This window comes from Marasmius oreades, chromosome 1, assembly GCF_018924745.1.
Source record: "Marasmius oreades isolate 03SP1 chromosome 1, whole genome shotgun sequence".
Lineage (NCBI taxonomy): Eukaryota > Fungi > Basidiomycota > Agaricomycetes > Agaricales > Marasmiaceae > Marasmius > Marasmius oreades.
Genome location: NC_057323.1, coordinates 5,954,380 through 5,977,678, shown reverse-complemented (window position 1 = coordinate 5,977,678; position 23,299 = coordinate 5,954,380). Strand labels below are relative to the sequence as shown.

The 23,299-nt window shown below is 46.5% G+C and overlaps 6 protein-coding genes and 2 non-coding genes across 8 annotated transcripts; 4 read left to right on the top strand and 4 right to left on the bottom strand.

Annotated features, from left to right (window-relative positions):
* Window positions 1–191: 191 nt before the first annotated feature.
* On the top strand, window positions 192–3,787 carry E1B28_002070 (uncharacterized protein). The gene is made up of 19 exons (XM_043148051.1): window positions 192–319; window positions 370–445; window positions 506–554; window positions 614–635; window positions 690–858; window positions 922–962; window positions 1,076–1,128; window positions 1,213–1,317; window positions 1,363–1,500; window positions 1,563–1,576; window positions 1,636–1,681; window positions 1,747–1,824; window positions 1,885–1,932; window positions 1,989–2,180; window positions 2,273–2,717; window positions 2,782–2,829; window positions 2,893–2,916; window positions 2,977–3,000; window positions 3,057–3,787. The coding sequence occupies exons 1-19, from the start codon at window positions 254–256 to the stop codon at window positions 3,408–3,410; spliced, it is 1,992 nt and encodes a 663-aa protein (XP_043016765.1). The 5' UTR covers window positions 192–253; the 3' UTR covers window positions 3,411–3,787.
* Window positions 3,788–5,296: 1,509 nt separating this feature from the next.
* E1B28_002069 lies at window positions 5,297–5,387 on the bottom strand. Its single transcript has one exon. It is a non-coding gene; the product is annotated as a tRNA-Glu (tRNA).
* A 645-nt stretch (window positions 5,388–6,032) lies between these two features.
* E1B28_002068 lies at window positions 6,033–6,129 on the bottom strand. The gene has a single exon. It is a non-coding gene; the product is annotated as a tRNA-Ala (tRNA).
* Window positions 6,130–7,329: 1,200 nt separating this feature from the next.
* On the bottom strand, window positions 7,330–8,993 carry E1B28_002067 (uncharacterized protein; the record flags this gene model as incomplete). The annotated part of the gene is made up of 2 exons (XM_043148050.1): window positions 7,330–8,721; window positions 8,784–8,993. 2 exons carry the CDS (start codon window positions 8,991–8,993, stop codon window positions 7,330–7,332), a joined length of 1,602 nt encoding a protein of 533 aa, XP_043016764.1.
* Window positions 8,994–11,006: 2,013 nt separating this feature from the next.
* E1B28_002066 (uncharacterized protein) lies at window positions 11,007–12,754 on the bottom strand. Its single transcript, XM_043148049.1, has 5 exons — window positions 12,330–12,754; window positions 11,916–12,272; window positions 11,579–11,855; window positions 11,278–11,512; window positions 11,007–11,216 (listed from the first exon to the last, which is right to left on the bottom strand). The coding sequence occupies exons 1-5, from the start codon at window positions 12,457–12,459 to the stop codon at window positions 11,157–11,159; spliced, it is 1,059 nt and encodes a 352-aa protein (XP_043016763.1). The 5' UTR covers window positions 12,460–12,754; the 3' UTR covers window positions 11,007–11,156.
* Window positions 12,755–16,670: 3,916 nt separating this feature from the next.
* E1B28_002065 (uncharacterized protein) lies at window positions 16,671–16,826 on the top strand (the record flags this gene model as incomplete). The annotated part of the gene is made up of 1 exon (XM_043148048.1): window positions 16,671–16,826. One exon carries the CDS (start codon window positions 16,671–16,673, stop codon window positions 16,824–16,826), a length of 156 nt encoding a protein of 51 aa, XP_043016762.1.
* A 1,995-nt stretch (window positions 16,827–18,821) lies between these two features.
* Window positions 18,822–20,293, top strand: E1B28_002064 (uncharacterized protein; the record flags this gene model as incomplete). Its single annotated transcript, XM_043148047.1, has 5 exons — window positions 18,822–18,926; window positions 18,998–19,060; window positions 19,108–19,152; window positions 19,211–19,333; window positions 19,391–20,293. The coding sequence occupies 5 exons, from the start codon at window positions 18,822–18,824 to the stop codon at window positions 20,291–20,293; spliced, it is 1,239 nt and encodes a 412-aa protein (XP_043016761.1).
* Window positions 20,294–20,326: 33 nt separating this feature from the next.
* On the top strand, window positions 20,327–21,799 carry E1B28_002063 (uncharacterized protein; the record flags this gene model as incomplete). The annotated part of the gene is made up of 1 exon (XM_043148046.1): window positions 20,327–21,799. The coding sequence occupies one exon, from the start codon at window positions 20,327–20,329 to the stop codon at window positions 21,797–21,799; it is 1,473 nt and encodes a 490-aa protein (XP_043016760.1).
* Between the last annotated feature and the right edge of the window lie 1,500 nt (window positions 21,800–23,299).

The window sequence follows — 23,299 nt, the reverse complement described above, 5'->3', positions numbered from 1 at the left end:
ATGATGTGAAATAGGGGTGAGTCAAGCAAGGGTAGCGTGGCGAGGTGGCGGGTCCGCAAAGCAAAACGTGGGGCATAAATAGCCGCCGGGAAGAAACGCCAGGAGGACGTAGGATGGGCGTAACCGAGCCTCGAGGCCAGTTATTACGAGTTGGAATATTGAACGCCGGTCTGATATATATATAGTAGAAAGCACCCCTTAGCGCCGCCCACCAGGCTTCTTCTTTCCTCCCCTTCATCATCCCTCCTGTAAGATGGACGTGGTCAAAAGCATGCTTTCGCCTCTAACAACTACCACTGGCGCTCTTCAAGATACACTGGTCGGTATCTATAATTTCAAACGCGATTCATTAACGCATTTCACCCCCAGAAACTCGTCGTTATCGGAGGAACAGTTGAGACTGCGAGGAGGGTATCGGTATCGGCTTGGAATGGCTTCATTGATTGTACGTTGCTGCTTGGTTCTAGGCTTCCATTGAGTATCACTCATGATTTGTGGCGGATAGCTTTCTTCCTCACCGCCCACTTTAATCAAGAAGATTATCCATATGACTGGTCAGCACGCATCACTTCGTCCCGATATCGTATAGTACGGCTCACACAGTACTCCCCAGGTTGATGCACTGGCTGTCGAAGGTATTGACTGATATCTGTCCTTCCCGACCCTCGTGATTGATGTGGAGATTCAAGCAACCTGCCTGGGGGCGCAGCCGTGAGTTCGACATAACGACACGTTCAGTCAAAAACGCTCTTGGTCATTCTACCGCGGGAGATTTGGAAGAAGAAGAAGAAGAGGAAGAAGATGGTGGTCTGGTACACGGACGTCGGAAACGCAAAGTGGCCTTCATGCCCAGTGTTGGTCAGTCTCATTTGGCCAAGTCATCGTGACTGTAGTACTGACTCCTTTTTACAACACGCAAAGACACGACCCATACGATATACTACCGCGGCCATTGGCTCAGGGTAAGTTTCGTGTTTTAATACAACCCTACAAGCCGACATGCCCGGATGTTCTCGGGACCACTGCCGGAATGAATTTTACAGCCTGCTGACGACTCTGTTCTTCGCCTTCATAGATAACGAGGACTAAACGCTACCCCGATTTCGGCGGTGCTTCCATTAAAGTCAGGTAAGTTATTAATTCTTCTCGACCACGTTACTCCTTGTATTAGTCCCTCTCTGCATGAGCTATATTCACGTCTTCTATCTTTAGTGTTGTCGCCCGCAATAATGACATTCTCAAGAAACTCGTCCTTGATGCAAAACGGGAGTACGAGAAAGATGCCGAACATCGTGTTCATATATTCTTAGCCGATACGTAAGTCGGAGACTTTCCCCGCTTGCATCATTCTGATTCCGATAGTGACCCTTACAGCTCTTACGGATGTTGGCGATGGAATGGTGCACGCCAAAAGCGTCCCATGAGCTCTATTGTCCTTCAACCTGGAGTGAAAGACATGCTTCTCGCTGACTGCAAAGACTTTTTGGCATCGGAAGATTGGTGAAATTCTTTTCCTTTCTCGGGAATTTTACACTTCAGAGCTGACTCGTTGTTATCGTTAGGTATGCCGAGAGAGGTATGTTATCCACGTCATTAACAAGCACCGTCCCGTTTTTAATTAATTTTGGAACCCAGGAATCCCCTTTCGTAGGGGCTATCTCCTCCACGGTGTTCCCGGAAGGTAAAAAAAACGCGTCGCGTTACTCAGGAATTGGCTAATTCATTCATTCCATTATTATTCTATAGCGGCAAGACCTCACTGATTCATTCTCTGGCTGGCGAGCTTGGTCTGGACATTTACGTCGTGTCCCTGTCATCGAAAGGGTTAGTCTTCTACTTACCCGCAGTCGTCGAATTAACCTTGTTTGCTCACACGACCGATAGGATGAGTGACAACACGTTGACGACCCTGATGGGGCATGTTCCCACCAGGTACGGCGTTTATCATCGCGAGTTGTACACGTCAAGAGTAACTAATTGACCTACAGATGTATATTGCTCTTGGAGGACTTGGATGCTGCATTCACGCGCGGTATCAGTCGTGATGCTAAGTCAACTGGAGCACCCATAGAATCCACGGTGTCGACGGCGAAGGATGATAAGAAGGATAGTGATGGTTCCACGTTGTCGTTGTCAGGTCTGTTGAACAGTTTGGATGGTGTTGCGGCTGCGGAGGGAAGGTGAGTAATTCCGCCATACTTTCTTCTGCCCGTCCTTTCCCTCTTTTGAAGTCCACGCTTTTACTTCGGAACTAACGTGTATCTCCTTTTAGACTCCTTTTTGCCACCACAAATCATATCGAGCGTCTAGATCCCGCTTTAAGCCGTCCAGGTCGGATGGACGTATGGGTCAATTTCACTCATGCCACAAAATGGCAAGCAGAAGGCATCTTCAAGTGTTTCTTCCCGTATAAACCCAGCGCTACGGAGGAATCCCCCGAGTCATCCGAGACAGACGCTTCTCAGAGGAACCTCCCCGGATCTTCCAAACCCAAGAAGCGGTCTTCGCATGTCATACCGCTCTTGAGCGAACAAGAGATTTCCGAACTCGCGAAGAAGTTCGCAGATGCCATCCCCGAAGATGAGCTTAGCGTTGCGGCACTTCAAGGCTACCTGCTCAAGAATAAGACTAGGCCGAGGGAATGCGTAGAGGAAGTCGCGGATTGGGTCGTTTCCGAGAGAGAGATGAGGGAGAAGTTGAAGAAGGAGAAAGCCGAGGTTCCTATTTCCATTCCTTCAGTCAATTGTTCGTAGGTCGTTAACCACTTTCCATGTTCTCTAGCGTGAAGCGAAGGAGAAGAAAGAAGCTGAAGAGAAAGAGAAGAAAGAGGTAAGCTTGATTTGTCGTTGAGACACTTGGACCTCAGCTTACAGTGTTTCATTTGATGTACAGCGCGAAGAAAAAGAAGCTAAGGAGGTGAGTGTACATTCCAGTCGCCCGAGTTCGGTCAGTTGAACAAGATTGCCATCTTTTTAGAAGGAAGAGAAAGAAGCCAAAGAGGTACGCCATCGCTCCTAAACCGAAGGCTCCACCGAGACTCACGATTTCTTTCGCAGAAACTTGAGCGCAAGGAGCGCGTCGCTAAGTCGACGAAGAAGTCTGCACGCGCCGATTCTGTGAAGAGTGAATCATCATCTACGACGACATCCACGCCAGCTACCTCTGCTGAGTCTTCATCTTCGTCGCCGTCTCCATTGAATGATTCATCGACTAGCTCCTCGTCTTCTTCCGAGTCCGAGACTACCACTGGCGTAGACGCTGACACCGAGGAAAGCGTAACTTCCGAGGAAGAGGAGTCTGGAAAGGATGGCGCCACTGTCAAAAAGGAGGAGAGTAAGAAAGAGAAGTGGGTTGCAGTAAAAGCCTCCTCTTCACTTGTCTCTACCTCCGATGCTTCACCCACAGAGTAAAAGATGTCTCTCAGGACGTCGGGAATCGTTTCATTAGGACTTGGTGTGCCACTAGTGACGTTAGCCCCACTGCATCGTCGTTTATCCGTGTGTGACTGTGTTGTTCCGTTTTTTACTTACAGGCTTGACAGTCCCCTACCCCCTCTCACTGCTTCCGTGCCTTACTATGATACGGTGTCGGTATCGCAAACGAAAGCTTTAGATCTACCCGGTGGCTGCTGCGTCCTCTTGTGAAACTGACTGTCGTTGTGGCTGGCCTTGCTTAGTTTTACCTCCATTCTCCATGTGTATAGTTGGTGACTGTGTTCGTTTGATGTGTTCCCCGCTTCTGTATAGATAGATGGAATGGAGTTTCGGCCTTGTCGTATTAAAACTCAAGTTCTCGTTTGAGTGGAAAACAAATCCCGCCGTGAGAATCTCTAGAGTGAGTCCCAAGCCTAAACGCGTAATAAATTATAATGACATCCCCTTCATTTTCTCTATTTGACGCTGATCCTCTCTCTTACCACGAGTGTTTACCCCTTACCCCTCAAGCTTCAACCTTCGCAGCGCACTAGGGGGGGAAACATTTCCTTCAGATTGCCTCGCTTTCCATCATGATACCAGTTCAACCGCGTACATCAATCTTAGAGGTACTTGAATTGTTTACTGCTCCATTCCTCCGAAGCGGGCTTAACTAACCATTCTCAAAATCTCATGTATGTTTTTGGCCTGATATATTGATTCGTTGCCTCACCATTCGGGACAATGTCAAGTACTCAAGTCGCATTGATTTGAATGATCCACGGACCACCTCTGTCACGGTTGTACGTTTGAATGCAACAAAGGTCTAAACGCTCATGGTGCTGCATCATTCGATCGAGTGGAAACGACTGAGCTGATCCTCGATCTCACAATTAACCAATCCCGCGAGAGACCAATGATATTTCCATAATCCACGAAAACACCAGGAGCTCCTGGTCTTTGGTAAAAAAACATCAAAGGAATCACCGGAGTGGACCGAACTGGACTGGATCTACATAAAAGCCTACTCCGAAGCATAATATGATTAGCCACACATTTCGTATTAACCCCACATTTCGCATTTTCACAGTCATCTAGTACATTCTGTACATAGCAGCACATCTCTGCCTCAGATCTTGGTCTTCGTTTCTACCGATGACTCCACTCTTCTTACATCATTCTGCTTTTCTGTGTTTTCTTCGTCACTACAGCCACCGCGGGCACAATTCCCAGTGAATGCAAACTTAGTATTAGTACGTTCGTTCAATATTGCTATTACTATCCCAGCTCTTTCACATTCTGAAACCCTTCCTTTTCCCTCTCATCAACGGACACTGAATCGGTCACTGGATGCGTAGCCTGAGTTTTGAAATCCGAAGTTGCAAGCCAATTGCGTGCGGGGGGGACCACGCGGCGAAGGAAGATAAACAGTTGATGAAAACCTTCTTCTGGTTCTAGGATACATATATGGATCAGATTGTATGCTTGTTAGCCTTCAGCAGACATGGTTAAGATCAGGACCGAGGTTTAATGTGCCTTGAACAATTTGACGACGAAAGTTGAGCTTAATGGTTACCTATACACAAAGTTGGATACGCATTCCTGAGTTTCCACGGACCAGTAAGGTTTTAGCGTAAGTAATCCCCAAAGTTTAAACCGTCTAGGCTGTTCCGTCCGAGTGCAACATAGTATACCGAACCACACTGGTTGTGTATGCCAGGAGGGACTTCGAATCAGTCGGTGCCGTGACATAACGTGATACCCTTGGACGAATACGTATATGTCTTCTATCGAAATGGCGCAAACTGGGAATTAAAGAACAACTGAAGCGCGATGTGGATAATCATTGCCAACTGCAGTAAAATTGGGGTCTCAATCAAGTATTCCAATGCGGGGAATCGAACCCCGGGCTGCTGTGCGCATTTGAGAAGGATACGTGAAAGACAGCAATGTTAGCCACTACACCACATTGGATACACATAACATTCATATGGATAGAACTGAAGATTCATCCCCATCACGCATTCGTCAAAACAGAGGAAAGCAACGGAACCTCCTAGTAGCTTTCGCCTAAGTTATAGCTGCACACAATAGATATTTAAAACCCGGCAGTTGTTGCCCAGTGGAGCTGTGTCGAATAGAATACAGCATTTCATGTAGACTTGGTCATGCGCTATGCAGCAACTTGCAAGTTCATCGTGGGTTTAACGACAAGTAATTATGGACCGCCCAGAGACTTGCCGGAGACAATCTTCTTGATTGAGCGCTCAACCCAACTTCATCCCGGCCTCCGGCGTATCAGTTCAAGGTCAATGGTTGCTTATTGTAATCCATCTGAGGCTAGCATCCAAAAGCCCTCAACATTGAATGGTCAAGGGTTCTGGCGCTCAACTATCTAAGCATATCACTGTCAAATACTAAGACAGCCAGCCGGAAATAATAATGTACTAGCCAGTACCTAGTACGAATCGCCGATCGACAAGAAAGTTTTTGAATGTAATTAGTAATAATGCTGACAGACAAATCGCTACAGGACGAATGGGATTATGGAGAGAAGATAAAAAATACACTACGGTACAGGACTCAAAAGAACAAAAGAACAAACTGAGAATCTCACTATGGACACACTGGGAATTGAACCCAGCACCCCCCGCATCATACACGACATCAGCGATGCATGCTAAGCGGATGTGATAACCAACTACACCATGTGCCCTAAAGGACCATTACAGCAGATTGCGTAAATAATGGGAAAATGTCAAAAATGTTGTAGAGTGACTCACCGTAATTTCGTAACTTGTGACTGCAACGCGGGCAGCGAGCAACGACGATATGATAAGATAAGGTTCTCGGGCCGTCATCAGGACACGCCATTTAGCTTTGGACATGTTTGGTTCTACCGGACTTCGGCATCCTTGGGACAATGATTACCGGACTTTGGTGGCTATGCGCCAGCCGGTGTCACAGTTACAAGTTACGGATTACGCTGAAACAAATTTGACATATTCCCATTATTTACGCAATCTGCTGTAACGTTGCCGTCTGATCACACACCAGAAAAGCGAAAAATTATTTCGAGCTTAATTGACTACTGAAGGTAGCTAAATCGGGATGTAGATACACTCAAATGAAATATGATTTGATATCCAGTCAATCAAACCATTTGAAATCGTACCCGATACTATCCTATTCGGTATTGATTTCAGCCAAACAGAGAGGGAAATTGATTAGAAAACTATCTATCTGGCCGAAAGGTAAATTGCTTTTGTTTAGATCATTTTCGGTTTTGGGTAAAGCGAAATGCCGGATTTTAATTGTGCAGAATGCCGGACCGATTTTCTCCCAGCGAACGTTAGTGGGGAAAAATCAGTACGGCATTCAAGTCAGGTGAAATCCGGCATTTTACTTCGCCCAAAACGGGAAGTGATTTGTGGAAAATTTACCTACTCTTTGGCCAAATAGATAGTTTTTTGTTCAATTTCCCTGTTTGTTCATCTGATATAAATACTGAATAGGATAATATCAGGTACAATTTTGAATGTTGTGATTGGCCAGATATCAAATCATATTTCATTCAAGTGTATCTACATCCTGATTTAGCTACCTTCAGTAGTCAATTAAGCTCGAAATAATTTTTCGCTTTTCTGGTGTGTCACCGTGTTTTCAAAGTTTTTCAAAGCCGCGTAAATCGTTGGCAAATCGTCTCTCGCCGGATAATTCCTACCAACCCCGAACAGTTCCTCGGGAGAGTGAGTTAATCGGTTGTTTGGCATAAGCATAGCTAAGCTACATTCTCTGTCTGGGAATGAATACATCGGCATAATGCACGAAAATCTCGGCCACAGTATATGTAATACATGTAAAATATCAGATAATAGCGTCGCAGTTAAGTCCGTTACTTTCATTTTCACTCAATTCACAGCCCACTCTCTCCTCTAAACCAATAAACATCTGACCCTCTTGGCACTAAACCAAAGTTGTTAATGAATATGGTTTTCACCTTGGCCAGTCTCGGCGCATTAAAATTCAATTGACCCAATTCCATCCGAGTGGGCGATCGTCCCAATAACACCTCGAACGATGATAATCTAGGACATCGTTTGCTGAAAACCCTCACAACTCCCACATCCACCATAGTCATGGCCAAACTCGTATCCTTCCAGCCACCTTTCCTAGCGTGCCACTGTCCAAGAACGTCCTTCGAAGGTGCAAGAGCAAACGTGTTCATTTCACTCCACCCCTTTACGAGCCGGTCAACATCTCGAGTATTCATCATGGGAGGGTAGATATCCCTAATCTTCAATACTTTGAGCTTGCTACACCCGCGTAGGGGTCGAAGGACATCGAAAGTTATTGACCTTGTGGACCGGACCACATTTTCGTACTCGAGCATTGTCGAGTCCACCGGGTGAACGATGATCTCGAGAGACAGGAGGGACGGCGCACAAACTGATATCTTTTCGAACAGACTTCGAACCCTCAGAGCCTCCAACAGCCCACTGTCATCTTCAATCCCACACCCCTTGCTAAGCTTGTATTGCAACTCAAACCTAACCTTCGTCAACGTCTGACTGTGACCGCGTAACAAGTTGTTCAAGAACTGCAGAGCTACAACCCAAGAAAACTTCAAGTCCACCTCTCTCAACGACGTCCAAGACCCAAGTAACAGTGGTAGACCCTTGATCTCCTCTGGAGTACGACGAACTGTGTGCGTAAAAAAAACCGTCGAATGATTATTATACCCCTTCGCTGCAAGCGAATCCAATCCCTCTTTATCCTTCGGAAGCATGATATTCCTCGAACTCGTCTTTGCCCACGCACCACCGAGTACATCGAGCCATCTCTTGAACTTCTTTGGTCCATAGACACCGAACCGTTTAAGATGAACCTGGATCTGGTAGCTCCCTGGCGTACCGTGCACCGAAACACCTTGATACGTATATCCCAATTGGATCCCATGTTTTCGGAGCTTTTGATGGTGTTCAACGACTTCGAATCCGATAACGCCGGGGTGGGAGATCATATACGCTATGGCGATAAAGTGGCCTACGGTTTCTGGGAGCTCGACGCAGCAGAAGGAGAGGAGACTTATGAAGCGTAAATTTCTGAATATCCGGAGTGGCCCATTCTCCGCATCGGGAATGCTTAGTGCGGTCGGGTATCGTTCGAGGAAGAGCATGTATAGTCTAGCTATACCTCTCATGGCTGGTGGACGGTTTACACAAGGACGGAGGACGATATGTTGTACGTGCGGAGCGTAGACGGACTCGAAACGAAGCCAGTTTGCTTCGGTGGGCGAGGTTCGGATCTGTAACAAAGGTCAGAGAAACTAGCGTCGAAAGGAAGATTCTTTCGAAGCACAAGGCTCACCTCGCCTTGCGTCAACGCAATCAGTATCCGATAAATGTCCCTAACTTTTTTCCAACCATAGGATAACCAAATACGAAACCAATCTTTCCCGACTAACGCGTAGTGGAACGGTAGCTCGTTGAGATCGTGATGCAGATTTTGGAGGATGCGTTTAACGACCTCGGGTGGAAACTTTTTGCCGTAGTATGATCGTGTCTGTGTCGATTGCATTTTCGGGGTGGAAACAGATGAGAGTAATAAGGGAGTGGATAGAGAAAAGACGAAAGATGGTTAAGGAGAAGCCACAGTACCTGGGGTTTTTTCAACCAAACGTTCCCCACGGTCACGCCAGGGTTGGCATTCAGAGAATAATAGCGGCACTTGGGACAAGGCAAGTGTCCCTTCGAGCGAACAATAGCGACAAAATTTGGCCTAGTCAAGGCCTAAAATTGATGATTGGGTGTTCAAACTTTCATCCTAGAGGCAAAGGTTGTGATTCCGTTCATCTGTGGTATCTAGTCCACTTGTGTAAACCAACGGAAGTGGACAGGCCTCTAACCCCAACGAAAAGGGATTGATAGTTACGCGACAGCAGAACTTTGGCGCGGGCGGTGGTGTAGCCGCGGGTTCCGGAGACCGGACAAGACAGGAACCGATTAACATACCGTTCGTGACTAGATGTGCATGATGTGACGTGTGCCGAAAGATTTCGTTCTCTTTCTGCACTCACTAGAGAAACGACGCACAGGTGTGAATTCGTTCTCTCCATCCTCTTTGAATTCGAGCCCTAATTTATTCACTTCGATTACCCTGTTCGAAGCGAAGGAGCTCTCTGGAGTCTGGACACAATAGGAGTGGTTGGGATGGATATCGGAACATACTGATGGGTGCGTTCGAAGTTCCTTTATCGTAACCCATTTATTCGTGCTGATGTTGATGTTAGAATATTTGTACTATCTGCTCGTGTGTAGTACTTGTCGCTGGCCATCTCCACAGAATGAAAGTGATCTCTAAAACTCAAATCCGATTCTTCGTGAGGGTCACGCCATCTCTCTGCAATTAGACTCGAAAACACTCTGAAGTGACACCTCGTCCTCCTATTGATATGGAAGCCACTCCTCCACGCTGACAGCGTAATAAGTGGACGCTTGCAAGCTCATTCAGCGTAATTCACCTCGTTTCGCTGCGAAAGCACTGTACGTACAAGTTTGCTTACTGACTGTCTATATCGCTCGCCGAACGGTTTTTTCCTAGTTCATATAGCTGGCCTCGAAAGGCAGCTGGAAGGTACCTGTTCCGGTTACATGGTCGGATACTGCACGCACGAGCTGGGTATGTTCTTTTGTCATATCTCACTTAGTGTCAAGTTATATCTTCTTTATCTAGTAAACGGTTTAGTACGCTACCAGAGGGCGCCATTTCGATCCCAAGCGTTCGCAAAGGAGATGCCCTGTTAATCGTTCAAAGCACGAGGATGATGGGGTGGAGCTAACGGATAAAGCGGATATCCGATTTGATGAATGGGGAGCGGTACATGGTGAGTTCCAACTCCACCCCTTCTTCCTTTCTCCAATGTTCTCAACTGTGAGATCGTACAGCACCGATTTCTCGAAGATCCCCTTTGAAGAAAGCAAAGCGACAGCTTTTACAACTAGGCCACCAACCCCCGCAGCCCGCTCTCCTTGTGTTCAGTCTTGCCGAACCTGGAAGCCATCGACGACCTTAATTGATTTAACCATTACAACTGTATCACGTTGGACCTTCCACCTTAGCGCGGCGACACTCTTCCGAGCCATGGGGGTCAGCGGTACTGAAGTCCTTTCGGTTGGGTTCCGATCAGCCAACTTACTCGAAGGTAAATGATCTTGTTGTTTCCGACGGCCTTGCCGGTTGTATGCCTGGAAATAGAGTAGTTCGCAGTGTTACGATACAATCCGTCATTCGAAATCTAAGTGTTCGATGTTATTCATCTGATAATCAGAGTCGGAACAGCTTCAAGTTGGTGTTGGAAGTCAATCCGGATAAGTAAGTCGATAGTATGGTTGCGACATTCATAGCCAATTTTACGTCAATATGGCAAATCTAAGTCATATGCTTCTTATTCCATCTGCGGCCCATTATTATCCTCTTACATTCGGGTCCAAGTCGAATTTTAAGGCACATCTTGGCGGCAACGGTGGGATGTTTGCGATGCTGGGGAACCGACGGAATTGAGGCACGGAAAGTGGGAAAGCTTGCAGGAGTATTAACTCCGTGCTGTATAGGCTCATTCTATCGACGTCAACGAGTAAAATAGATATAGCTCCTTGATTTACACAGACATAGGCCATTATCCTAAATACGAGGCACCATTCACAATAATCCGGGCACTCATTTCGCATATCCCCGATAAGGTTACCTTCTCATTCCTTCCACCGTCGCCTCCAGCAAAAGCTTCGGGGCTGCCCAGTGTAACTAGCAAGTGAGGAGAGAGTGAGTATGAGTCGATTACTGAACGACTGCTCAAACTGCTTACCATATGGTTCCCGACCACCTTGTAGATCTTCAAAGGCCTTGCACTCCCTCCTTTCGACAAACGCTCATCGTAAGTTCGTTGTAGTTCCTTTGCACACCAGTAAGAGTGCCAAGGTGATTGCGAGCAGTGAACCACAGTAACTTTCACGCGAGGAAAGTACGAATGAATGAGGTTCTCATCATACAAGACCCGTTCTACCATTTCCCTGAGCGTTTTTTGCATCGGCTCAGCCACCCTTTCAAGGGAAAAAGATTAGCCGGAAGCAACGAGTTGAAATCAAGAAAGAGGAGCAAAAGCGCACATGGGAAACTCAGAGGATACAGCTGCCTCCATATTGAAGTATTTCTGCAACTCTTCCGGAGACCATTCCAAGATGGTCGCATTGCTACTTCCTTTCGTTGTTAGATCCATGTCTTGAAGCTTGCCAGTTTCAGGGTTCGGGTGATCGAAGTACGAAGTTGCCCAGTTGGAAAACTGCTCAAATTTTTCTGATAAAGTCTTCAGCTCTGGGTCGGTCCAAGGATCGTAAGCCTGGTGATCGTCAGGTAATTTGAAGCCAAAGCATAGATAAGGAGGATCTGTAGTATAAGTACCGAATAATTATGTCATGAGTCCAAAGGAAAGAAGCGATCACTCACCATCGAAGATGAGATCTTTAACGTAGTCCTCCAAAACCAAATAATCCTTGCGAGGAACAATATTTCGATCGGAGAACAGCGCCGTTGCCGAAGGAGTACCCATCGACCAGGCCATGACCGCGATACCTCCTCTCTTCATGTCTTCACTGGCTTTCGGTATCTTCTCTTTCTCGATGAACTGTAGTAGAAACTCGGCCATATTCTTCCCAATCCTGTCGAGGAAGACTTTCCGGCCTTGCCTGAGATCTTCGAGCTCTGAGTCGGTGTATTGCGTCGAACCAGGATATTGACGTCGCTGCAAGATGACGGTACGAAGATTGAGTGAATGCGAAACGTGGTGAAGCTTTTCTAGACCGTCTTTACTCGTGGGGGTGAGTCCATTTTGGCTACAAACGTTCAAGGAATGTTACTCACATCCATTGAAAGCACTTCCGTGCAAGATGACAAGAGTGGTGTAGTCGTCGGAATTTGATGGAGAACCATTGTCAGTGAAGGAAATCTTTATGTTCTCTGAGAGCGTGTAAGTTTGATTGTCGAGCTTCATGTTGGAGGAGGTGTAAGGGGGGCGCAATGCAAGACCTAAGTCACGGTGAGAAGATTCGGGGTTCTCGGAGGCTAGTGACACCGAGGTTCCCGACGCAATTGTCGTTACGCTCGTCTTTGAGGTCTGTTCTCAATTATTGAGAGTAGAGCACCGTCGAGTGCAACTGTGCGACATGACGATAGGTACTCGTAGCGAGGAGGTCGTGAATAAAAATAGTCTATGTTCTGTATGTCAATCTCTACAGACCGAGATGACCAAGAGATGACAGAGAACGGAACCGTGGACAATCCTCGTTGATATGGCAACGAGCAGACGCAGAGAGACGCAGGGTGCGTTCATCTCGTGATCCTGGAGCTCGTTAGTCCCACGGTGATACATAACAACGCGACGGGCCGAGAACGTTCCGGTCTGATCCGTGACACGTGTACACTTGCTCTTCGTTTCTCCGCCCATCTAGCTACCTACCCTTCACACTCGCTCAACAAGCCGTCATGACCAAAAAAACTGAGAACGATTAGCCGAAATCTTCGCACAACAAAGGACAGAATGTGAGTACTCGCCGAAGGTAAGATTGGATGCCTCTTACTGATATTCTTGGTCTTCGTCAGGGTAGAACAATAATCCTCCGCACAAATATGAACGACTCCACTCCTCTGGTCTGAAATACCGAAGCTTTTCCGAAACTTAGTGGATCTTCATCGACATCGCTTCCTGGTTTCTCATGCACTATAAGGGCTCACCGAAGGGAACTAGACTTGCTTCGAATCCGTCATATGATCTTCCTTCGTCCTTGTTCAAACCGTTCACCGAGCTCGGCGGGTATAGTCTAGTTATACTGCTCTTCCTTGAATGATAACCGACGACCACACTGAGCCTGCCTGACTCAGAATTCAACATCGAATCGACGGAGTAGATGGAAGTCTCGAGGTTTATGCCATGTAGTAAGTCTCCTCTCCACTGTGTGCTCAATTGATTCAGCTGAAGATCCAAAGGCCACTTTATCACCAGCGCATATGGTCTCCCCTGGCATAACCTCAGAGAACTTACAGGCCGATTACGGTCCGGTCTTGTAACGTCGGGTACGTGACGCGTGGTCAACTTTTTTCTTCGCTTCCCTCTTCCTCCAGTACCACCACACAACGCCATGCAGTATATCCTCCATCGATAGTTATTGACCGTTAGCGTTCATCCCAAGCTCAAACCATTCAAAAAAATTAGAATGATTGGCCGAAAACATCAAAAAACACAGGAAAAAATAAAAATGCAACGACGTGCCGAAGGTGTGCTTCGATTGAAAATGAACACTTGTCGCTTTCATTCACTATCCACAGAATGACGGTCTTTGTATGGATATGAACATTATTTTTACTTCAAACTCCTGGAATTTTCGCGAGATTTCGGTACGTCTCCTTCGTTTACTTGTATCTCAAGAGCTGCCATTTTGCAATGAGTCGGTTGAATCTCTCAAGTATCTTGAACCAAGTTGGGCTGCTCTCTCAGGAGGCTCGAGTACGTATGTCAGAACTCGACAAGCTCTGAAGCGCTAAGTACGGTGCGTTCTGACTTTTTGAATCATTTTGTTGCTTTGCCAGATCTTTCCATATACAGGTTACTTACGATAACCCTCGAATTTCCATCTCGCCCAGAAACGCTGAATAACGCACAGTGCAGGCTGTCCTAGTCCATCAGTCGCTGCCATGGTTCTAGGGAGGTGGGAAAACGTGATATGAATCAACGAATTGAGATCGTCTATGGGAGAAGAGCTGGGGAATGGGAAGACGAGGTTGGTAAGCTTGAAGTCGCTCGTATCTTTGCTTGTTGTCTGACCCCTTGGTGCTAATCAGGATCTGCATGCGAGGGAGATACTAGAATTTCTACACCCGTCAATCACAGAATTCCCAGAATACTTCTTCGACGTCCTTCCGAATACTCGGGTAAATGCACACCCCTCGTTAAGAAGAACACGAGGCTTTCGTCACCCCCTTGGCCGTACTTTCGGGTGCACACGACTCAAAAGCTACGGATATAACCACGATCCGTGCCTCGTGGTTCACCATGCCATGACTGCCTCCCCTTTCGCTGTCGGATGTCGATCCATACCATGGGAGGATGTCGATGAGCTGCCACTCGGAAGTCGGATAATAGTTTCCAGATGAACTTTTCCAGGATGATTCAACGTAATTCACCTCGCTTCGCTGCGAAAGTATGGGTACGTATATGTATCTTTCTATTCTGACTGTATGTATCGCGCGCTGAACGGTTTTCTAATTCATATAGCTGGCCTTGAAAGGCAACTGGAAGGTACCTGTTGTGAATTACATGGTGGTACGAACCGGGTATGCTTTCATACCTCTCAATGTCGATTCCGATGCATCAAATTGATATATTACCTAGGAACGCTTTGATACGCTACCAGAAGAACCCATGTGGCTTCCAAGCGCCCGCAGAGGAGAAGCATTGCAAAGTTTGAAGCACGAGGATAATGGGGTGGAATGTAATGAATTTGGTTGGGGTTACTATCAGCGAACTTCGTTGACAGTGATTTTTCGAATAACCTTGCCTAATGTATGCCATCACTTACCGGCGTTACGATAAAGTTCTATCATTGGAATTCCAAGTGATCGTTATTTTTCAGTTGATTCAGAATTTGGACAGTGCAAGCATAACTCGATGGTATGGTAATCCAAGGTTTCCTGCAAACTAAGTTGATCCATTCAATTTTCAAGGCAGGGTATCCGATTTTCTACTTCATCGGCTCCCGATTATACCTCCCTTTACTCTGTCACTTCGCTTAGGTTCAAACCACATTTCAATCGGCAGCAACGGCGGGATATTTGTAACCCACCCATGGCTCAACATGAAGGTGAAGATGCTGGAACTCAGAAAGTCGGAAAGCTGGCCGGTCGTCCTTTGGCCTGTTTCACCCACGCCATCCTTCGATCCAAATCGGACCTGGAAGTCTCTATGAAGACTGCACCACTTGCCCCTTTCACATTCTCCTGCCGAGTCATCGTCGAGCATATCTGTCCGAAGGCCTGATCCTGGGATACATCGGCATTCACCTCCTGGTATGACGGGCCGAGAGCGATCCGGTCGGGTCCGTGACACGTGTAAATTATTATTTTTTGTTTTGGCTCTTCGTTCTGTACCATCACGATCCGCCGACCTCATATACATCCTCTATCAAGAATAGTCATCATTTACACTCAAGCTGAGACGACTTCCATGAACAGAAACTGAGGACCCAGGATAAGGTGCGGTGGTTCGCCGAGGGTGAGATTAAACGTCTCTACCCGATTGTTCTTTTACTGATATCTTTCATTAGGTAGAACCGTGGTCCTGCATAAACATGAAAAATCCCTGGACCAGGGTCACGATTTGCGAGACTACGGTGCATCCCCATCGCTTCCTCGTGTCTCGCTGTGGGATGGCCTACAGACCGCGCCGTCTTGACGAGGACACTATAAGAGCCAGGTACGTCCTAAAATACCCTAGAGTTACCGTTGTCTTCTAACTATCCGTCTTCTTCTAGCCCCAGGATACTCCGCAGTAATGAAAAGGCATGTCAACGAGAACGAGAACGATATGGCAATGCGCAACGTCAGCTTATGGGGTTAACGGAAGGACAGTGGTACAAGGCGTTACGTTGCAAAGTACGTGGCTCATGTTTTCGTTTCGTTTTTTGCTTATCCAAATTCTTCCACACAAAGCTTTATCAAGGAACTCCAACCTGCAATACACTTCCATTTCGCCTGGTATGCCCATGAAGAGTACGTAGCACCGTCCTTGAAGAATACAAATACACAGACAGGCCGCTGCCCCTCACCATTCGAAGTTTCCCGTGGATGGCAGATGAGGAGAAGGGTTCGGTTCGGTTTGCCGTGCAAGGAGATGAGCTGGTGACTACAAAACTGAATACAGTGCGCTCCAACCTAATTGTTGCTATTGTCCGCTTGTCGTCTGCTGTCCACTCATATCGCCATGTCATAGTCTTCAAATTTGCATGCAGAAAAGATAATGCGATGCCTACCCGATCAGGCTTGGATCAGGCCGTGAAGCTTTGAAGATTCGGAACCCGGATCATTATCGCTATCTCCCTTGCGCGTACCATACAAGTCGACGTCTTCGTACGTACCCACTCTATTCAAGTCCCGTGGTCGTCTTTAACTGCCTTTCACGTCAGTCGTGGTTATGGAGTGACACCTCATAACATGATGAACAGGATGCCAATCGAGAATCGGGATACGGGTCCTGATCCGTTTACGGTACTTGCATGGCCATCCACAACGATTCCTCCGCGTTTTGCCGAGAAACCAACCGATGCCATATATGATACGGTTAAGATCGTGAATCTGTGCCCCTTTTGAAAAGTAGAGATTTGGCCATACCTTTTACCAGACTCGAACCATTCATGGCATGGTCGTCATCCTTTGTGGTTCTACCTCATCGTACTATACCGTGTATCCATCCAATTCAAGCTTAATATAATTGGGAAATTAGCAAATGTCGTATAGCCGCTACATATGCCAACATGGGAGTGAACCTAGAGAACCACGGAAGGTAACTACTATAATGACAAAAGTCGCAGGGTGCGAAGGGTAAGGAATATCATCCAGAACGCTGGCCGTCTATTTGGATTATTGAAAGGTTAAGATCCAATTCGAAGTACCTGTACCGAAGTACCTTCGCTTGAGCATGAGAGATAGCCGTGCTGATATACAGCGTGTGTAGCTGCACCGACTTCCGTGAAGCTGAACAGAGATTGTTGTAAAAATGATGACGCCGAAAGGTGCTGTTTCCAGAGAAGGTGGGAGTAGGAGTCATGCAGTTCCGGCAAAACGGCGCATCTGGGATCAAGCCATTTCTGGCACGTACAGTTCTGTAACATTCCAGTGATTTCGGCGGCGGTTGCGTTCGGGAATTCAATATTCAATGCCAAGAAAGTCGCAAACACTCAGTTCACACAGAGGGAAGTGCAGAAAGAAATCTGCCACCAGATCATACATCCCCTCTTTACGCTCTCGTCGGAACATTCGACCTGGGTTAACGGCTTCACGTTCAATACACACGTGAGATTCGGGGAAGAACGGACCTGATTTTGTGCACTGGCGTAGTCTCGACGGAAATAACTTGGGGAATCGGGATAGGGTCGTGTTGTTCAATTTGAATTGGCTGATTTGAAACGCTTCCCAATACCTTCACGTTCATGGCATGTAGGTGTACCTGCACAGATTGAAAGATACGTGTAATATTGTCGAGTAGAAATTGCACCAAAGAGAGGGCAGCGACTTACCGACTTCACCAGCCCAAAACTAGGGTCCCAGTCGAGTTCTAACGTGCGCAGATTCCTCTTCACAAAATATTCGAAATCAGAAAATGAATATGCAATAAGGCGATGAACATTTTGCTCATCAAGACTTTCGAGGTGGAGGTGAAGGTGGGGCGCTTAGCCACTAGTTTGGTGGTCTCATCGGGATAGATTCCAAATCTGGCAGTCCCGTTGCCTCGCATTCTCTCCGGTAACAAACCACTCTGACCACGATCCTATTATTCTGGGAACCTAGATCCCATTGTTAATATGATATCAAAACCTTGGTTTGGTATGTTTTACCCATCCACCTGTCCCTCACTGCCTCCGTGTGAATTTTTATGAGTCACCTTAATGGGAGGAAACAGATTGGACTGTGGTTGGTTCTCTATACCTTGCAGATATTTCTGGGTAAGTTCAAGAATCCAATTTGGTGAACATTACTCAAAGTGAGAAACCCAGGTGGATCAAATATGACATTGATTTACATCTAAATCAATATATGATGGAATGTTCAGGTTGCAGTTTCATCACGTTGGATGTGAACCTGGAATGACAGCAGCATCTGATGTCACCTGCTGTACTTCCTCCAGGAGTACATGTAACTTCCTTTTTGATAATTATCATTAACCAATCCAAGTGCCTTTTTTTCTTCTTAAAACCTTTGGACTTCCTTCACCAAGAATATCAAACAGGGTCTAGAGGTAAAGATTGATATTTTCCATGGCCACCCTTAAAGTCTGGATGACTCACTTCATAGAGGGTGGAATACTTTACACATGGTGGTCTAAATCTAGAATGAATGAACAGATCGTTGTTAAAACCAGAGGGTTTGATGAACAGGGATGGTGCCAAACATATGCTTTTTTTTGATCTTGACAGCCCTCCATTTTAACCTTCCACAAAACCCCAACATCTACCATCACACTGTTCCTTATGGTGATGGTTACACATGATGTCTAATTCTGGAATGAATGAATAACTCATGTGCCTAAATCTTGTTTTGATCGCCACTTTTAGTTACACCAGCTTTGGACTTTGATGAACAGCAACAATGCTGGACAGGTACTGTTTTGCTGATATTCAGGGCCCTTCATTTTCACCTTTTACAAAGACTTCAACATCTACTATAGTGCTGCTTGCCACAACATGGCTTCAAGTAAGAATTCAAAGGTGGTCTCCCTCAGTTATTTATGCATGAATGAGTACTCATAAGTCAATTACTATTAGACTTCTTCCTTCAAGAAATCAACAGATGACCTGGGGCAGGATGAGGGAAATGAGCACAGAGAGGTGGGTCTGTACATACCTTGTTGGGTTATATCTTAATTCTGGCATAGGACCTATTAGATGGAGATAAGGAAAAGGTAAAAGTGAACAAGCAAGTTAGCTCTTGTTGAATCCTTTAGTGTGTCTGATAAGGTTGGCTGAGTGTACAGTCAGGCAGCAAACAAGAAGAACCCTACCATTGAGAAGTCTTGGGAGGAAGTCATGAAGAAGATGGATACACTTGATGATGACTTGGTGCAGGGATATAAAGAAGATATTGATACACTCTTGGTTTTTGTGAGTAGTTGGATTGTATGGTTCAAGGCATTTTTGCTCAATGTTATCCCTATACAGGCTGGGTTGTTTTCTGCAGTTGTTACAGCTTTTACAATTGAATCATACAAATGGTTACAAGAAGATCCAGCAGAGAGCACATCCACCCTCCTCAATTCTACTATCATACTTCTTACACAGATTGTTCAGAAAAATGGCATCAATCAGTCTCTGCTCCCATCTCCACCCTCAACTTTTGCTCCTACTTCTTCAGTCATACGGATCAATACATTTTGGTTCCTCAGCCTGACACTTGCTCTAGTTGATGCCTTGTTTGGGCTCCTTTGCAAGCAGTGGCTTCGAGAACATCAGCGACAAACAAACACACGTACACCAGTCCAGGCATTAGCACTCCGTTGGCTGCGTCACAGAAGCTTTGAGGCATGGCATGTTCCAACCATTCTTGCATCTCTTCCAATGTTACTTGAAATTTCACTCTTTCTTTTCTTTGCTGGATTATTAGAGTTGTTGTGGACTCGTCATCCTGCCCTGTTTGCACTCAATCTCACTGTTGTTGGACTGGCTACCTCATTTTACCTCACCACCACTATACTCCCTGGCTTCAGTATAATCCAACAAGTTCTTCATACTCATCCCATGGGTCCTTGGATGCCAGAATTACATCCAAGGAACATACCCTCCCTACCAGCAATTGACTTGATTTGTCCCTACAAATCCCCCCAATCATGGCTTGCATTTCGCCTCATTTCGTCAATATTTCATCTTGCACACTACAAAATTTTCCTGCACTCTTTCATCATCATTTTCATTCCCTCTTGGAAAGGCCATTCATCCCAATTCAACAAACTGCTATTAAGGAATATGTTGGACCTTTCTGCATGGCCATCACTCGATCTCAATACCATACAACGCTTCTCGATCATTGACAAATGTCCTGATCTGTACGGGTTGAAAGGGCTATGATGGCTTGTGCAAGAAACTCGGGATATACCATCCATGATTCCACATCTGAAGAACATTCTGGCACATATACCTCATCATCTCATTATACCCACTCTCTTTGATGGGCCAGAACCGCTCAAAACGTTTGACTTGGAGTTCATATTGGGATCACCTCATACTGGGACTATTGATGGATTATTTGATGATCAGTCATCTAAACACAATCTGGGTCTAACCAGTCAGGTGGTAGCCTTCCGACATTCCTTGGCTAGCTATGACTGTTATGTTATACATGGTACATGGCTAAAAGCAGCAGAGGAGCTTTGGAATCGTACCCTCAAGGTTAAGGAGCCGTTGAAGCACAAATTCGTGCAGATTCTTTTTTGGCCTGAGGAATCGTTACTGGCCCCACTGAATGCTTCCAGGCACCTGGAGGTTTTGGATTTTTATAGGCAACGTTGGGGCCAAGTGGATGTCCCGGTGCAAGTTGAGCTGGTGAAAAGGCTGACAGCGTTCATTCTACCCTCACTTGAACAGTCATCGGAGCATGACATTGGAGCTACAGTCATAGCCTCCAGTCATGCACTCAGTTTCTTCACTCTGGTGAACGACGAGCTATGCAAAATGGGGAGGTTAGCTCATCTGCCGAACTGTATCGAACCTTGGATGGATGTGTTAAGACATGTACGACGGATCCATCAGTTGTCACTTCTTTACTTCAAACCAGTTTTGGGGTACTTTCCGCTACCGATGAACGAGTTCAGGGGCCTCTTGGACGGTTCATTAGTATGTGACTTCACAGTCATTGGGCCCTTGTTGGATTTATACGGGGACTTCTGGGACAACGTAAAATCTACGTCACAGACAGAATTCATCCAGACATTGACGAGGCATGTAAACAGTGACACAGTCTTGCTTCCAGCACCGAATGGTTCTGACCTAACCTTTTCGACCAAAGACTCCGAACTGCCATCCTCGATCGGATCGTTTATCACCAACTCACAACGGGGATTCGAGTTTCTGGCGTTTTTGAATGAGAAGTTAGTGAACAACCGGCTATACCATGGTCCGAAGAGACGCGAAATTATTGGTTCATGGGTGGATGCTTTGGGATGTATACAAGTCCTCCGTGGGCTACCGTCCGATCATTTCAGACCCATTCCAAAGCGTAATGATCGATATGGGGAGATAGTGGGCTGGTATACACCGAGAGATAAAAGAGGCAGGATCAACTCCAAAGTGGACCGAGGAAGTCGGGAAACTGACAGTGTGGCCAACGGAGTCACTCGGCAGGCAGGTGAAGTTACCGGGAACGAGGACAGGCCGCCACCTCCAAGTTTAAGCTGTGAGAAACACGGAGATGGTTCGGGAGACTCAGGAATAGAGCAACTGGATAAGGGGGATTCGAAAGTGAATAGGGTTAACCAACTTAATATAGCGCACAGTGTTGTGGTAGACGGAGACGCAGGTGGAGATGATGACGGAAATGGAGATGTTTGGACGCCAGGCGCAGATAATAACGTTTGATTTTGTTGTAGCCTGCGTTTTTGAATGGTAATGAACCTTTGAGTTCACTGACTACAATGAAGAACGAGAAGTACATACTTGAACTGTTTATATTGACGGTGTGAAAAGCATATGAGAATACACGTTCACGGTCATAACATAGGTTTGGAATGGAAACTTCAAAATTCTATATAGAGGTACACGACCCCACGCGACAAAATGATCAAAATATAGATACAGCGGGCGACCGCATGTGGGGGACTACCGACATCGACCTTCGAAGCAAAGGGACAGAATACAGCGACGAGCACCAGCCCAGGTGGGCAGATTGCGGAAAGACTTTGGGACAAGTACGAACAGCGAAAAGCCTAGCGTCGGCCCGTAACGGTTGGATGAAGTTCAACCTTGGTCAAAGGTCCAGCTAACGCCTCGGTTACACTTGAAGGGGACAGAAGAATTGGTGTCTGCTGTTCCTAGGAGTCTGTGGAGCAACAGACGAAGGCGTTGAAGTAAATGTAGCTCTTGGTAGGAAGAGAATGTGAGCGGCTCTGGGTCCCCATGAGCGTCAAACGGATCCTGGAGGTTGCCGTTCCGGAGGGTAGTTAGACGGGCTTCCGGGGAGGTTGGCGGCAATCCTTGCTGGGGCTCTCTCCAATATATGCACTCAAAGACAAGGTGGTGACGTTGGGTGACAACACGCCACATGGTAGCTGTCTACGATTTCGGAGTAGCGCCTCTCCGAGGCTCCGACAACGGATGCATGCCCCATCATTGACAGTGAACGAGCGGCAGAAGGGTGGTGGTATAGTTGTTGCCGTACTCCGAGGAATCGAGAGTAGAGCTGTCGAACTCGTATGGAAACAAGCCTCTGAGTAGAATGGTAGTGATGTTCGTGGTCTGCGCCGGGAAAGCACTTTGCTATCTTTCTCTTTGGATGTGTCTCTTAATCGTAGACTGATGGTGTCACGGATGAGATAACAGAAAGAAGAACAGTTAGCGGGTGGCCTAGAACTCACCACGCTCAGTACCCATATACCCTCTCATAGACGGTACTGAACCCATCGATTAATCATATCATGTAAACCCATGTCTCTTGTCCTGCGCCGAACAGCAAACGATGAGCGATGATTCAAGCAAAATTTGGTGTTGTCGGTTGAAGCGAAGCTTCATGTGGCCGGAAAAGATGTCGAGTGATGTGGCTCGTCTGTGGAAGGACCTGACTAAGTAACGAGAGCAAAATAGACCCTCTCCTTGAGTATCGAGGCATCACAAGTGACTGAGTACTTGAGTCCGCCTGGCCCAGTTGGTAACCTCTCTGGTCATACGAGCCCCATTTCTGGCAGTGCGCATCAGGCCTAAATAACGAGAAGATCGAGAAACAGTCAGCTTCATGAGAACGGCACAGAGGCTAGAGACAACTCACCTAGCTCCCACTACGATATCTCAACGTAAATCGGGACCAAAAGCTTCCAAGTTCCAACCGTTTGGGAAAATTCTTTAAATGAATACGCCAGCTTAAGT

Bases quoted from the DNA above. Each gene is read 5' to 3' on its own strand.
- E1B28_002070 (XM_043148051.1), top strand. From the start codon at position 254: ATGGACGTGGTCAAAAGCATGCTTTCGCCTCTAACAACTACCACTGGC. The intron at 1,129-1,212 runs GTAAGTTATTAA...TTCTATCTTTAG, and splicing joins GGTGCTTCCATTAAAGTCAG to TGTTGTCGCCCGCAATAATG. The intron at 1,682-1,746 runs GTAAAAAAAACG...ATTATTCTATAG, and splicing joins CTCCACGGTGTTCCCGGAAG to CGGCAAGACCTCACTGATTC.
- E1B28_002066 (XM_043148049.1), bottom strand. From the start codon at position 12,459: ATGAAGCTCGACAATCAAACTTACACGCTCTCAGAGAACATAAAGATT. The intron at 12,273-12,329 runs GTGAGTAACATT...CCACGAGTAAAG, and splicing joins CGGAAGTGCTTTCAATGGAT to ACGGTCTAGAAAAGCTTCAC. The intron at 11,856-11,915 runs GTGAGTGATCGC...CTTATACTACAG, and splicing joins TAAAGATCTCATCTTCGATG to ATCCTCCTTATCTATGCTTT.